The sequence below is a fragment of the Acinonyx jubatus genome, chromosome E2 (genome assembly GCF_027475565.1).
Source record: "Acinonyx jubatus isolate Ajub_Pintada_27869175 chromosome E2, VMU_Ajub_asm_v1.0, whole genome shotgun sequence".
Taxonomy (NCBI): domain Eukaryota; kingdom Metazoa; phylum Chordata; class Mammalia; order Carnivora; family Felidae; genus Acinonyx; species Acinonyx jubatus.
This window is the reverse complement of record NC_069396.1, coordinates 51,621,729-51,637,178: the sequence shown is the minus strand read 5'-3', so window position 1 is coordinate 51,637,178 and position 15,450 is coordinate 51,621,729. Positions and strand designations below refer to the sequence as shown.

Below are 15,450 nucleotides of genomic sequence, written 5' to 3'. Positions count from 1 at the left end.
GCAGGATGTACTGGGACCAATCTGGGAGCCCGGGTCTCGTTTAAATGAACATCACTGCCGCATGCTGCCTGATCCCTCATCGGCACGACCTCGGAGCCACTATGAAGGGCTTTGTAATCAGCAAGGCCCGTTTCCTGGGCCAGAGATGGGGGGGTGGGGGGAGGTGGCACGAGGCTGGGGAGGAGGTTCCAGGGGTAAAATGGACACACGCAAGACACGTTTTGTTAAACTCATCCAATGTTTACTGAACGGTAAACCGTTACCCACACTGCTGAAATCTACAACTCACTCATCCAGATCCCTTTCTCCGCCACCCCAAGAAGGAAGCCAGGAGCAGGAGTAACCAGGGCGGGTGCTGGGGGATTCAGGGGCAAGTGGGGAGAGGAGGGAACAAGGCAGGCAGGGTGCAGAGCTACATGCCTGGACACACACACACACACACACACACAGAGGCAAGGACCAGAGGCGTCAGTCTCTGCCCCCACGCAGCAGCCGCAGGGACATCAGGGAAAGACCAGGCGTCCACCAGACATTTCAGTCCTTCCCGTCATGAAGCGTCGGCCACGAGGGGCTGGGCCAAGGTCACTGGACTGCAGAGAAGAGAGGGGGAAGGGGTCAGATTGCAGGGAACAAAGCCGGGTTTGGGGAGTGAGGGCCCACGATTAAGGGGAAAGAGAGAAGCGATGGGGAAAGGGGGCACCGGGGGGGGAGGGGGGGGGCGGGGCTTGGTCGGTTGAACATCCGACTTGATTTCAGCTCAGGCCATGCTCTCATGGTTCTTGGGTCCGAGCCCCACACTGGGCTCTGCGCTGGCCATCACAGAGCCTGCCTGGGACTCTCCCTCGCCCTCTCTCACTCCGCCCCTCCCCTGCTCGTGTGCTCTCGGAGAAACTGAGGCACAAGGACCAGGGGATGCCCGTGACTGAAAAATTGTAACCCTACAGGCAACGTGGGCCAAGACTTAGCTCTCAGTCGAGTCTCTCGTGAGAGAAATGAGGCTGGGGGTGGGGGGTGGGGGGAAGGGAGTGCTAGAGGCGGCCACTAGGACATGTGACTGAACACCTATCACGTGCACCCCACGGGGAAACTCGGTTTCCAGAGAAGCCACCGACAGAAACGGGCTTCTGGGACACCCGCGCCCACCCACTCCAGCTACGAGCCCCAGAAAAGACCTCTTCACGGTCACCAACCGGCTGTCCCAGGCCTCAGGCGGGGCCCCAGCTCCTGAGGGTGACCTCTCAGCACTGGGAAGGAATGAATGTCCCGCCTGGGGCCTTGGGCCACAGGGACTGGTCTATGCTAACAACGTGATTCATGGTGGGGCCTTGGGCCAGGCGGTAGCAGCTCCTGACTTCTGGAGGGGCCGGGGGCCAAGGTCGGCCACGGCTTCCCTGTCGCAATACTCCTCGGTGACGCGGGACCGCCAGGACCCGGCCCTGCTTCTCCCTTCGCTGCCTTTCGCCATAATGAACCGTAACCGCAGGCGTGACCTCGCTGAGTTCTGCGGGTCCTTCTAGCGACTCACGCATCCCGAGCGTGGTCTTGGGAGACCCTGGAAGCCGCACCCGCAAGACGTGCAAACGAGAACCACGGCGCCCTCCTTTCTCTTGCGTAAACCCCACTTTCGCTCGCGTTGGACGGAACCACCCGTCGGTGGACGGCCTCTCTGGGACCCAAGGAAACCTCGTGCTGACTTAAGTAACCGCCTGAGCTGCCGACGGTTCGGGAGCAGCAAACGGTTACGTTTGTGCAGGAGAGGTGCTCTGTGTCGGCCTTTTCAGAATTCGAATCCCCAGCCCCACTGCACGAAAGTGTTCAGCTCGTGCAGCTTTAGAATTCCACAGTTCTTGATTTTGTCTTTTTTCCCTGGCGGGGGGGGGGGGGTAGAGGGGGACACACTGCTCGCTTCAGACCCCTGCACGTCAGACAGGACGCTAGTACGTTTATACCACACCCGTTCAATCTGTTCTGCCGTGTTCAAGTTCACACTGCAATGTGACCTCCCTCTGCTCCAGTAAAGGACGTTAAGGAAACGGAACTTGCAGGGCTCAGTTAAGCGTCCGACTCTGGGTTTCAGCTCAGCTCATGATCTCACGGTTTGTGAGTTTGAGCCCCGTGTCGGGCTCTGTGCTGACAGCTCAGGGCCCGGAGCCTGTTTCGGATTCTGTCTCCCTCTCTCTCTCTGCCCCTCCCCCATTCATGCTCTGTCTCTCTCAAAAATAAATAAACGTTAAAAAAAATTTTAATACATAAATAAATTTCAAAAAAAAAAAGGAAAAGAAACAGAACTTGAGTTTAAAGCACCTGAGAACCAGTTTTCTGGAGCAAAGCACCCTGGGGACAAGAACTTGGGTTCACAGGACACTGGGATGGAAGTTAGTTCCAGAACACCGGAGGAAAGACTGACTCTTGAGATTAGGGAACGGTACCAAGTCCTTCCAGACTGTCGAGCGTCAGGAGCTAGACCTTGGTTCTGGTCTGCCCAGTTCTAGAACAGGCCGGATTTGGGGCTCATCTGGAACACGTTGGCCGGGAAATGGGAAACCAGGCTCGGAAGGTGCTGAAAAGCAGCTCCGTGATCCAGAGCACAAGATAGAGACCGCTACTCGTTCTGGAATACATTGGGTTGGAAACTTGGCCTTGGGTTCCAAACTAGCTGTCAATTCCAGGAACGGGGAGTCAATCACAGTGTCCAGTGGCTGGGCCCCCCTCACCTCTGCCTTCGGGGCCCATTAGCCCTGAGCCATGGCGGCTTTGATGGCGGCCACCAGCTTCAGAAACTTGCTCTCTGTGTCCACGTAACCATCGCCTCTCTGGGGGTGTGAAGAAGAGGGAAGGAGTAAGCTAGGACCGGGATCCCCACTCTCAGCCAGGCTGAACACAAGGTAGGACGGACGGACGGACAGACATACCTTCTTGGAGTGAACCAACTTCCCCCCTACCATCACTTCAAAGAAGCCGGTGGCCTGGGGAGTCCCCTCGCCGCACTGGGAAGAGAGAGATGTTGGGGGGGCTGAGATGCCCTCTTGGGGACACCTGCGCCCCCAGGAAATGGGAGAATATGGGTGAAGAGTAGGGCCGACCCGAACCACCCGGCGGCCACTCAGGGCTGAGGGGACACACAAGGAGACCGTCTTTGATTCTCTCCCCCATCCCCCAGACTCACGATGTCCAGGCATCCGGGGAACTCATCTTCTAACTTCTTCTTGAGCTGAAGATACTGAAAAGGGCGGGGGAGGTCACATGGGGGGTCGACAGGGGCCATGCCGCTTGCCGTCCTCCCTCATCTCCCAGGGACACGTCTGGGGGCTGGCCACTCTGCTTACCTTGGACTTGTAGCCTCAAGCACCACTGGTGGGAGGTCCGAGAGAGTGGGTCCCAGGGGAGAGGGGGAAACGGTGGGGATCCGGGGGCGGAGGAGGGAAGAGACAGGCAGCGGGGAGGCAAGAGGGGAACCGGGAAGGGGGCCCAGGAAGACATCAAGAGGGACGAACGACAAAACCAAAGAGGAGACAGAGGAGAGAAAAGACACACAGAATGTTGAAAGCCGCACAGGGGACGGGGGACACCCACACACAAGGAAAACCGACAGAGGAGGAGAGACAAAAGACACGGGGTGCAGAAAAGGGGGGTGACAAAGAGAGACCACAAGTGTGAGACACGGGCAGGAGGGAGGGAAACAGAGAACCGTGTTAGGGTAAGAACCGCGGAATCACCACCCCCACCCACAGCCAGTGGGAAGGTCTAGGGGATGAACCTTTACTCCTGGATCCCCAAGGTCCTACCAGTTCTGAGGACGGGTCCCAAACGCTTGCCCAACCCCCACGACATGCTATTTCTGGACTGGAGTCTGCAACAGGCGCCTCCTGGGGGCCTCCACATGTCACCCCACCCTCTGCTTTGCTGAGGCTGCAGGAACATTTCCACCGCCGAGACCGATCTGAGTCTTTCAAAACCAGCGACTGCCCCCTGGCCATTTCAGACTCGGGCTTCTGACCTGACCCCACCCTCTCCCACAACCTATAACCAAAACGGAGCTAAAATTCTCCTTTCTGGGAGGAGACACGCACTGAACAGGCATTTATTAAGCGCCTACGTGCAGGCGTGTCTATGCAAGCCCGCACAGCACTAGATGCCAGCCCGGGGGCGGGCGGAGGGGGGGGGGTGCATAACGCAGTCAACAAGACAGAAAATCCCCGGTCCACTCGGGACTTTTTCCCTGCAGGGGGGAAGCTGGATCCAACATGTTTAGCACCCAATACCGGCACTCCATCCGCGGCTAACTACTGAGATCACTCCCTCCCCTCTGCAGGTGGAGAAACCGAAAAGATGGAGGGTTCCTAACGACGGGCATCCACAGTATTCGTGCCTTTCAAACCCACGCTGGAACATTCTCGAACCTTCCGGACTCTCGCGGTCCCCACCCCAGGGCGGTTGACAGCATTGGGGGAGGGCCAACCTTAGCGATGACGGAGGCCCCTCTCCCATTACAAAGCTGACCCCACCCGCGCCCCCCCCCGGGGTCCCCGGACGTCTAAAATGACCACCCGCGTGTCCCAGTTCCACCTTCGAGAACCTGAGCTGTCCTGAATGCCACGCCCTGGGGGGGGGGGGGTCAACGCCCTTCCTTCTCGCCCTTGCGCTCACGCCCACCCCACCCGCAGAGAACCCCTTTTCTCAGGAAAGGATCCCCGTAGGTCCAGCCCCCAGGACCGTCGGGTGGAGGATGGGGTCCGACAGGGGGTCGCGGAGGGGGCCTCTGGCCGTCGCGCTTACCAATAAACGACTCGGATGGCGAGGGCCATGGCTGGGGACCGCAGCATGGGCGGGGCGCGGACTGACGACCCACCTGCGGCGTGCACCGGCGAACTCCGCTACACCCGGACGGTCGCACAAAGGTTGTTGCTTGGCGTTACACGGCGCGAACCAACGCGGGAGAAAGGCGGGGGGAGGCGGGAAGGGTGGGGGGAGGCGGGCCCCACGGCGGGGGCCCAGGGACCCTGCCGCCTATCACCCTGAGCCCCCACGCGGGCTCTTCCCCTCCCCCGCTGGGGCCAGGATGCATCCGGACAGGAGTCGTCCCGGGGGAAGCCCCTACGCGTCCCCTCGCGGTCCCCCCCATCCGGGCCTGAATGGTATGGCCCGTGGGGCGGGGCTCTGGACCGGACGTTCCGCGAACTAAACGGAATTGCTAATAAGGGTGATGGTTTTTCCAGCGCCGGCCGGGAGGGGGCGGCCCTTGGGCCCCTTTTCTCCCCGGAAGAGGGTAGGAAGGCGGGGTCCGAAAGCATTGGGGGTGTGCGGGGGCGGGCCCCGGAAGCCCAGGTTTCCAGGGAGCGCTGGAGGGTCCCCGCGTTCTTATTCAGGCCTGGCGGCTGGACCCGGGCGCCGCCTGGTCGCCGTGGCGGTCGCCGGCGCTCTCCAGCCAGCCGTCTCCAAGGCAAGGGGGTTCATGAAAGTGCCGGACGCCAGCAGTTAGTTAAAGGGATTAGAGCGTGGGAGCCTCTCCCTGAGCCTCAGTTTTCTCCGTCTGGAAGATGGGCGTAATCGCCTTCAAGGACTACTTACCCATTTAACCAATAAGTACCCGCGTACCTGCCTGCCATCAGCGATGCAAAAAAATAGACAAAATCAATCCCTTCCCTAGTGGGAGTGATTTAGCCTGGGGACAGTGGGGGGAGGATGGGGGTTGATGTGCGCACGTTCAGTGCGTTCCTACAGGTGAAGCGCCTTGAGTGTCTGACGCGTGGAGCTAGCTCGAGAAAGTTGAACGCTGCCCTAGACCTTCCCGCCCCAGCTTCTGCCTCCGCCTCCAGGTCCTTGGTCCTCACCTGCTATAACCCTGCCCCGAGGCAGGTGCCAGTTCGACTCTAACGGTTGGCTGTGTGACTTCTGATCCCCGTTGTCTCAGAAGGATATAATGAGCCAACACGGGGCTGGGTGCAATCGATGTCCCGTATACAGAGGTCTCTCTCGGTGGCTTCCAGAGCCCTCAGAACAAAAACCCAAATCTTGGCACGATCTGTCCCTGCCCGGTCTCAGTGCAGGGAACCACTGCAATCCCCCCTTGGACCGCACCCCCCTCTCCGGCCTCTGGGCCTTTGCACATGCTGTTTCTACCCTCTTCCCCTGCGCGATTCCTGCTCGTCCTCCAAGAAATCGGCGCCCACGTATTGTCGCCAGCTAGACCCCCCAAGACCTGACCTTGACTGTCCCCCTGCTCGTACTCCTCTGCCTTTTTCCCCCCCTCCCCCACTTTTTTCCTTAAGCTCCTTTCCAGTTTCTCTCTTCACTCAGGCAAGTGAAAAGCAAAACCTAGCCACTGCCCAGACGAGACCTCCGGCCAGCCCAGACCACCCAGGCCGGCTTCAGCGTAACCCCCTGACCCCACGCGTCCCCGGGCAGGCGGATGATGGAGCGATCTCTCCAACCGCGGACAACTACCTTTACCTCATTTTAATACTAACCCCGCCCCCCAGCGCTAGCCTCATTTACATAACACCCCAGGCGAGCGTCGGGCTGTTGCCTTCAGGCGCTCGCAGGACCTCCTCCCTGCCTCTACATCCGGGAGGGGGCGTCCCTGTGTAAGTATTCATCCCACCGGGAGTCACATTCGGAAGCTGTTTTCCGAGATCTCCTTCTTGGCTGCAGATAAACGCTTCCTTGTGCGACGGCTCAACCTGGTGCAGTTTCTGCCTCGCCCAGGAGCGAAGGGACGCAGGTACCACTTACAGTGGTAGGGAAAACCGCGTGCTTCCGTGGAAAACTGTGTGCACCCGGTGCGGTGGGAGTTCCAAGTTCCCAGTTCTATAAGGACACAGTCACGCTGGATACCCTCCTCCAGTATGACATCATCTTACCTACTGACATCTACCGGTGAACCTGTTTCCAAAGAAGGTCACATACGGACGTCCTGGGGGGTTAGCACTTGGACAGACGTGAATTCGGGGCAGGACGTAATCCCACACGGACCGAATCCTTCAGGATGATGGGCTCTGTTTTAATACCCTGCAGATTGTGGGTAATGCACACAAACTCTCTGCAGGCATGCGCATGAGTTCTTTTTTTTTTAATGCTTATTTCTTTATTTTTAAGAGAGAGTGAGCGCATGAGCAGGGGAGGGACAGAGAGAGAGTGGGAGACACAGAATCTGAAACAGGCTCCAGGCCAAGAGAGAAGGGGACAGAGGATCTTAAGCAGGTTCTGCACTGACAGCAGAGAGCCCGACGCGGGGCCCCGAACTCAAAACCCACGAGATCATGACCGGAACCGAAGTCGGATGCTTAACAGCTGAGCCACCCGGCCGCCCCCTAAGGGGATTTAATCTGACCTACGATTTCTTTCTTGCCTTTGTTCCCCCATCACTATGGAGGCGAGAGTGATGTTGGCGCTCCAGGAAACTGAGTCAATAGGTTTTTCTGGAGATTGGACTGTTGACAAGGTTGCCTTTTTCTTGTCATTTGCTAAGATATCCTAAACTGATGGAGACTCACGTCGGGCACGACCTGATCTCTTGGCGGGTACAGTATTTGTTTTTTTTTGTTCTGGGGCAGCCAGGAGCGCCTGGGGAATGTCCCCCCCTTGGGGGGGGGAGGGGCGGGTGTTGCTAGATTGTTCTTCGCCCTCTGCACCCGGAGCGCCTCCCCAAACGTTTTGCTTCCCTTTGAACACGCTCTTCAATGTTCCTGATCTGTCAACGTGTCTGTTCTTTGGTCCTGCTCCGAACAGGTTGTAACACCTCACGCATGCAGACTCCCCAGTCTCCAATCGCACGTTCACTTTTGGATTCTGTGTGAGTTCTGATTTTCCCTTTTTTGTTTTTTTTTTTTCTCCAAAACCTATCTTGTAACAGGACCGCCCTCAAGGAAGCCCCCCTGAGCCCCTTGGCCTGGGTCACGGTCCCCTCGGGGCTCCCCCAGCCGTGTCCTGACTACTCTGTCAGTCACAGGTATGGTTCCCTGTCCCCCCCCCCCCCCCCCGGCTTTCCCAGCACACCCAGCAAGTGGCCCGGCCGGGCACCCGCGCAGAAGCTCCCCAGAGTGTTTTGTTGGCCAGCCTTTGGGTGGAGAACTTGCCAGAAGCCTCGAGAGAAGAGGAACACCACCACCCACCCCCCACTTCTGCCCTTGAGAACAAAGGGGTCTTTGTTATCCAGCAGTGGGGAGGCTGGTGGAATTAGTAATGATCCCTGGGCTGGGATTCTCTCTCTCTCTCTCTCTCTCTCTCTCTCTCCCTCCCTCCCTCCCTCCCTCACACACATACATAGACCGATGGTAACTCATAAGCTGTCCCCGCCGCCCCCCCCCCACCCGGCTACACCATGGCTGCCTCCTGGGGCTCACAATGTGACTGGGGAGACGGACAAAGGAAAAGCCAGAAATAAATACGTATTCCCCGAGGTCGTAGCGAGCGCCGGGAAGAAAAATAAAGGCGGGAAAGGGTGGCAGGCAGTGCCAGGGCCGAGAATTTTGTAAACAGATCAAGGAAGGCAGCTATGTAATTGGTAAGGGCAGCCAGGGGCGCCCGGGGGGCTCAGCCCGTTGAGCATCCGACCCTTGATTTCACGATCTGATGGGTTTCCAAGTTCGAGCCCCACGTGGGGCTCTGGGCTGACAGCCTGGAACTTGCTTCCCTGTGATGATCCCATTTTCCAGATGGGCAGACTGAAGGCACTCCCCTGAGGTCACGCAAAGCACAGAGCAGGGGTTGTGACCCGGGCTGTCCGGCTGTGGAGCCTGCACTCTGAGCCACCTTCCTGTGGGCCACACGGGCGGGGCGGGGGGGGGGGGGTGATGTCAGGGAGCCCGAAAGCTCCAACGCCTGGGTGCAGGGTAATCAGCGTCAGGACCACCTCCGTCCGTCTGTCTGTCACTCTGCATGAGGTCAGGGCCTCCCTGGGGCTGCGGCTCCTCTTGTCCCCCTCCCCCACCACCTATCCATGTAGGACCACTGAGCCCTGCACAGACTGAGCCCATCTGGGGAGGACCCCGCCTCGGCCGGTCATGGGTCCAGCATGTGTGGAAGCTGACTTTCTTTTTTCTGTTTTAATTTTTTTTAATGTTTATGTATTTTTGAGGGAGAGAGAGAGAGAGAGACCAACAGAGTGCAGGTGGGGGAGGGGCAGAAAGAGAGGGAGACACAGAATCCGAAGCAGGCTCTGAGCTGTCAGCACAGAGCCTGATGCGGGGCTTGAACCCACGCACCGTGAGATCACGACCTGAGCCAAAGTCAGACGCCTAACCGACTGAGTAACTTTCTGTTGGGTCGCTCATCTAAATTGTTAAGTTGTAAGTGTTCTTTATATATTATAGCTACGAGTTCCTTTGTTGGAGATACAATTTGCAAGCACTTTCCCAGTCTGTGGCGTGCCTTCTCATTTTTGCAAGGTTTTTTTTTTTATATTTATTTATTTTTGAAAGAGGGGGGAGAGGGACAGAGAGAGAGAGAGAGGGAGACCGATGCGGGGCTCAAACTCACAAACGGTGAGATCATGCCCTAAGCTGAAGTCGGACGCTTGACCGCTTGACCATTGGAGCCACCAAAGCGCCCCTTTGCAAGTGTCTTTTGACACTTAATTATTAAATTAAGCAAAAGCTTAAATTTTAATATTAAATATTAAAAGCAAAAGCTTTTAATTTCGATCAGGGCTTGCTTAATTTTGCTTTCATATTTTTTCTTGCGTTTTCTCTTTGTCCTTTTTCGCGTCCTATGTAAGGTATCTGTGTCAAACCTCAGGCCATGTTTCCTTCCAGACGTTTTTGTGGTTTTAGCTGCTGGTTTAGATCTCATGTTTTCCGTTCCTTATCTGGATTCTTATCTTGTTCAAATCAATCACTGCCCGTCTCTGAGCCGGGGCGTCAGGGGGGAGGAGAGAAACCGGGGCGCTATCCTTAGAAAGCACACCCCCCACCCCACCCCGGCTTGCGAATTTGGCCCTTGCCTTGCGTCTGGGGAAATTGGCTGATAGACGCTTCCCTCTACTGATATAAAACTTCCCTAAATGATAAGGAGGCTCACTGCGCCACGGTTTTGGCTTTTTGAATGAAACAATATCTTTAGCGCTCACACCCGCTGTGCTTTTGGAGTTCACGCCAGGCAGATGGCCTGCTTGGGATTCTCTCGCTGCCTCTCTCTCTGACCCTCCCCCTGCTCGCACTCTCTCTCTCTCTCTTTCTCAAAATAAATACATAAGCTTAAAAGAAAAATAAATCAACTACGTACTGACTCCCGTGGGGCCTTCCGGAGAGTCTTGGAACACAGGGGTGGTTTGGGGCCCCCAACACAACTGGTACCCCTGATGGAGAGGAAAGACTGTGGAAGAAAAAGTCAGCAAAACACAGAGCACCCCACGTTGTTTGACTGTGTTTGCCCTTGAGGGGCCCGACTGGAATCACTTTACAAAGTAAAAATTCTGCTGCACTGGGTAGGGAGAGAATGGGCAGATTTTCACAGATTTGGGGGCTCATGCAAATTCCAAATGCATATTTCCAGCCCCTGAATTCCAGATTTTTACATCCAACTGCCTGCTTGCCACCTACAGTCGGGTGTCTAACTGGCGTCTCAGACCAGAGCTCTGGATACCCACCCCCACCTCTGCCCCCCGCCCCCCTCCGCCCCCCCAATCTGGAAATTGGAAGTTCCAGACCAGGCATAAACCTTGACTTTCTCCTTTTCCTTGTACATCAGCCACTTTTGGTGGATTTCCTTTCAAAACGTATCCTGGATGCACCTGCCCCTCCCCACCTCCACCTGCTAGCCCTGGGGGAGCCAACATCACCTCCCGCTGGGGCGCCCTGGGGCCTGCCCCACCTCCGTCCCCTGCCGCCTGTTCCCATCAACGCCACCAGGGGGCGCCAGCCCCTCTTCTGCTCAGAACCCTCCAGGGCTCCAGGATTAGTCTAAGCAGAGTCCTCACTGGGGACCCCTAGGGCCCACATGTTCTGGCCCCCTCCCTTATCTCCGATGTTACCCCTCCTCACAGAGTTTTTTGGGTCTTTTTTTTAACTGAGGGATAATACACATAACAGAAATTAATCATTTTAAATCTCTTTTTTGTTTTAATGTTTATTAGAGAGCGAGCAGGGGAGGGGGGTGGAGAGAGAGAATCCTAAGCAGGCTCCACACTGCCAGCACGGAGCCGGACGAGGGGCTCGAACCCACAAACTGTGAGATCATGACCTGGGCCAAAACCAAGAGTCGGACACTGAACTGACCGAGCTGCTAGGCGCCCCTAAAATTAATCATTTTAGAGTGCACACGTCAGTGGCATTTAGTGCGTTCACAGAGCTTTTTCCTAATTTTGAAAATGACCCTTAAGCCATCATTTCTTCTAGGAAATTAATGGCGACGAGGGATAGGAGTCATGCATGTGTGTGCGCGCGTGCACATTTTTGCGTAAATATATCTTATGGTGTGTGAGCTTCTGTGTCTGACTTAGCATAACGTTTCCAAGGTTCCTCTCAGAGATTTTGCATGGGCTGTTCCCTCCGCCTAAACGCTTTTCCTTCAGACAGTCACAGGGCTCTCTCACTTCCTTCAGATCTTTGCTCAAATATCGCTCCGTCCCTGACGCTACCGAAAATGGTAACCCCTCCCCAGCCTTCTGTGTCCCCGCTTCCCCCTGGCACCTATGCCCTTGGCATCTTACGTATCTTACTCACGAATTGTGGGTGCTGTCAGGCTGTCTCTCCCCTGGAAAGTGCGCTCTCTGGTTTTCTGTCGTGTCCTCCTCCCTGGTACATGCCCAGCATGTGAAGCGGTGAGTGGCTTATGGTGGGCACCCAGTATATACTTGTCAGATAAAGGCAGCCTTAAGCAAGTATATTTAGGGGCTCCTGGGTGGCTCAGTCGGTTGAGCGTCCAACTTTGGTTCAAGTCATGATCTCGCGGTTTGTGGGTTCGAGCCCCGCATCGGGCTCTGTGCTGATGGCTCAGAGCCCAGAGCCTGCTTCGGATGCTCTGTCTCCCTCTCTCTCTGCCCCTCCCCCACTCACGCTCTGTCTCTCTCTCTCTCTCAAAAATAAATAAACATCAAAAAAAAAGAGTGTATTTAAGGGGTGCCTGGGTAGCTCAGTTGGTTAAGCATCGACCTCGGCTCGGGTCCTGATCTCAAAGTTCATGGATCCGAGCCCCCCATCAGGTTCTGTGCTGACAGTGCAAAGCAAACGAAGTCATTCGTTAGCACCACGAGGAATCCTTATCTTCCTCTCCCTGCGAGAATTCTTACCTCTTTCGAGGCAAGTACCAGGCGCTCGGAGTTCAGGCAAGTTCGGGGGGGGGGGGGGGGGGGGAGGGGGGGGGAGGGTCGTGTTCTTTCCTGGCGGATTTTGGCTGATGCGAAGCATAGTTGCATCCTTAAAGGGGAAGGGCGTATTTCAGATTTTAAAGGTTTTAAAGGAAGGCTTGTAGGCTCTTCTTCCCCTGGGGAGCGATTTGCCCAAAGTCCCACGGAGTTCTCATCGGTCCTCTTGTGTTTACACGGGGCGTACGGGGCCAATGACACACTGGTACATCGGGCAGGGGGAGGGAACACAGTGTGACTTGTTCTGGCAGATATGGAGCCCGAAGGAGCGAGGACAAGTGTTCAGGCGGGGGCCACGCCAAGGAGTACCTGTGTCTGTACCTGCAGAAGCCTAGGAACATCCGGGGGTGCTGGTGATATAGGTACTGACTCAGATGTCACCTCCTCAGGGAGGTGTTCCCTGACCATCCTTTTTTTTTTTCAAAGAAAAATAGTGAAGTGCACCTTTTTTACAAATTTGCTTTTTTTCCCCACAGTAAAGTGGGCGAATCTTTTTTTTTTTTAATTAAAAAATTTTTAATGTTTATTTTTGAGAGAAAGGGTGAGAGCAGGGGAGGGGCAGAGAGAGAGGGAGACAGAGAATCCCACACAGGCTCCGCATTCGCGGTGCAGAACCCAACGCGGGGCTCAGACCCATGAACCATGAGATCATGACCTGAGCCGAAACCAAGAGTTGGACACTTAACTGATCGAGCCGCCCAGGTGCCCCCACAAAAAAATTTTTAAAAGTAAGCTCTACGCCCGGCATGGGGCTTGAACTCACGACCCCCAGAGATCAAGGGTAGCACGCTCTCCCGGCTGAGCCAGCTGGGGCGCCTCGAGTGCCCAAATCTTAACCGTACAGCTCAGCGATTTTTTTCACACACGTAAGGCCATTGAACCACCTCCCAGATCAAGATACAGATCGTTTCCTTTTCCAAGAAGGTCTCTCATGCACGTTCCCTGTCAGTTTCCCTACGAGGATCACCAACGACCTACACCACCACACTGGTTTGGCCTGTTCTAGAACTTCGTGGAAATGGGAGTCCCACAGCATGCTCTCTGTCTCTGTGGATGCATGGATAAGCCATCAGTGGGTGGATAGGTGGATGGATTAATAGATGATAGATAGATAGATAGACAGACAGACAGACAAAGATCCACTGATGGATGAGGGGGTGAACTGATGCCCGGCCACCCCTAGGGGTTTGAGGTGAGGTCTCAGCCTGACAATGGGGGAGGGCACAGGACAGGGGAACGGGGTGGGGCGGTCAGGTGGGAGGCTTGGTACCTCCGGCCCACAGAAGGTGACAAGGGCCGGTAGGGCACCTGTCTCCCAACCTTCTGGCCTCGCCCTCACCGCGACCTACACCCGTCCCTCACGGGCAGGGATCCGTGTCTGTCCTATCCTCCCGCTGGCCCTCACCCTTGAAGCCCCGCCCCCCGGCCGCCCCCTCCAGGTCTGCGACCCCGGCTCACCCCCCACTCCCCCACCCCACCAGGGCAAGGTCCTGGTCCAGGCCCAAGTCGGGGGGTTATAATCAGTGTGGACAGACTGGTCAAGTCTCGTCGACTGCACGGGACCTTTCAAGCCTCAAACGGCAGCCTGCAGGCCCGCAGACCCCCCAGAAGACCCCCCCTGGGCGGACCTAGAGAGACTTCTCGAATCTGCTCCTGCCCGTTCAGAATGCAGCAGCTTCCTCCCACCGGGTCTAGCTTTTATCCCACTTGCTGCAGTGTGGCCCTTGCAGGGGTCCCGAGTAGGGGTGACGGGGGATTAGGGTCGCGCGGAAACCTCCCGAACGGCTTGTTCCGGGCGCGGGCTCTAGGCGCCCCCTGGCGGCCACTGCCTCTCCCGCATCTCCACTCGCTTCCCCTTGAACTTGGGAGACCGTTAGGAAAACATTTTGACCGTCAGAACCAGACAGAGAAGGACGTTCGTGTTCACGCAGGACCACGGGCGGCGTCACGAGACCGCTCCGGGCACGGTCACCAGGGGCGTCCCCGCCCTGGATCCCCGGGGCAGTTCTCGGCAATGCAGCCCGGCCAGCCCTCCTCCCTCCGGGGGTACTTCCAGCCTTGTGGGGGTGGGGGCGGGGGCAGGAGTGGCTCATCTGCCGTCCTGGCCGCTTCCGCCGAGTCCCCTTTGCTGCCCCCCTTCCCCTCCCTCTTCCCTCCGTCTCCCGCCCCTCTCGCTCCTCGTCTACATTCAACTCCTAGAACCCACTCCCACTGCCTCAAAGGTCACCCGTACCCACAAGCTGACCAGCCCCCTGTGCTCTAACCCGTGTCCAGCCACTTCAGCCACCTCGCCATTCACAAGCCTGATGGGAAGCTCGGGCTTCACGGGGCCAAAGTCCAACCCAAATTTCTCTGCCCCAAACCCAGGCTCTCCCATCTCCATTGCTCTTTTTCCTCGTGCCTCCTGCGTTCGCTCATTCCGTCTTCACGCATTCTGTCTCCCTCTCCATCTGCGCAACGGCCGGGGAGAGGTTAGAGCTGTACTTTTTGGAGTGTGTGTTCCCTCCTGTCCCAGCTCAGTACAGGGCACCTCCATCCACGCAAATGCTCTGCGAAGAACATCCCTGGCGCTATCCTCGACCTCCCTCTGGCCTTCGTACCAACACGCAGCCTCTGAGACGATCTGCGCATTCTACCTCTCAAAAGACCTATCAAAGACCCGGCAAGCCCCCACCTCCATGGAGTCCGCACTGGTCCAGGAGCATCATCTCCTGCCTGGACTACTGCGGTTTGCCTTGTCGGTGGGTTCCCTGCTTCACCTCTGGCCCCCAACAATCCGTTCCCTGCCCACAGTCTGCGCAACTCTCTCCTCACGTGGTCCCTATGGCCCTGCATGATCCGGTGGCAGGTTGCAGCATGGGCCTCACCTCCCACGCTCTCTCCTTGACTCACTTAGTTGCAGGCAGCCAGGTCTCCCTTGCCCTTCCAGACATTCTCCACCCCAGGACCTTTGCACTAGCTGTTCTGACCACCTGGAAAATTTCCCCTGTGATATCTGCATGGCTGCCTCCTTTGTTTTATCCCAGTCTCTGCTCAAATACCAGCTGCAGGAGAGGACCAGTATTTTGGCTTAATACCGAGCCTGAACGAGGCTGGGGACAAACGGAAGGGCTGTTTCAAAGGGACAGGGGACAGGGCTTGGGTTGGAA

At 56.8% G+C, this 15,450-nt stretch overlaps 1 protein-coding gene across 1 annotated transcript; it reads right to left on the bottom strand.

Moving 5' to 3' along the window:
* Nucleotides 1-219: 219 nt before the first annotated feature.
* SELENOW (selenoprotein W) lies at nucleotides 220-4,917 on the bottom strand. The gene is made up of 6 exons (XM_027037938.2): nucleotides 4,777-4,917; nucleotides 3,327-3,351; nucleotides 3,167-3,220; nucleotides 2,913-2,987; nucleotides 2,715-2,813; nucleotides 220-590 (listed from the first exon to the last, which is right to left on the bottom strand). The coding sequence occupies exons 1-5, from the start codon at nucleotides 4,821-4,823 to the stop codon at nucleotides 2,733-2,735; spliced, it is 282 nt and encodes a 93-aa protein (XP_026893739.1). The 5' UTR covers nucleotides 4,824-4,917; the 3' UTR covers nucleotides 220-590; nucleotides 2,715-2,732.
* Nucleotides 4,918-15,450: the final 10,533 nt, after the last annotated feature.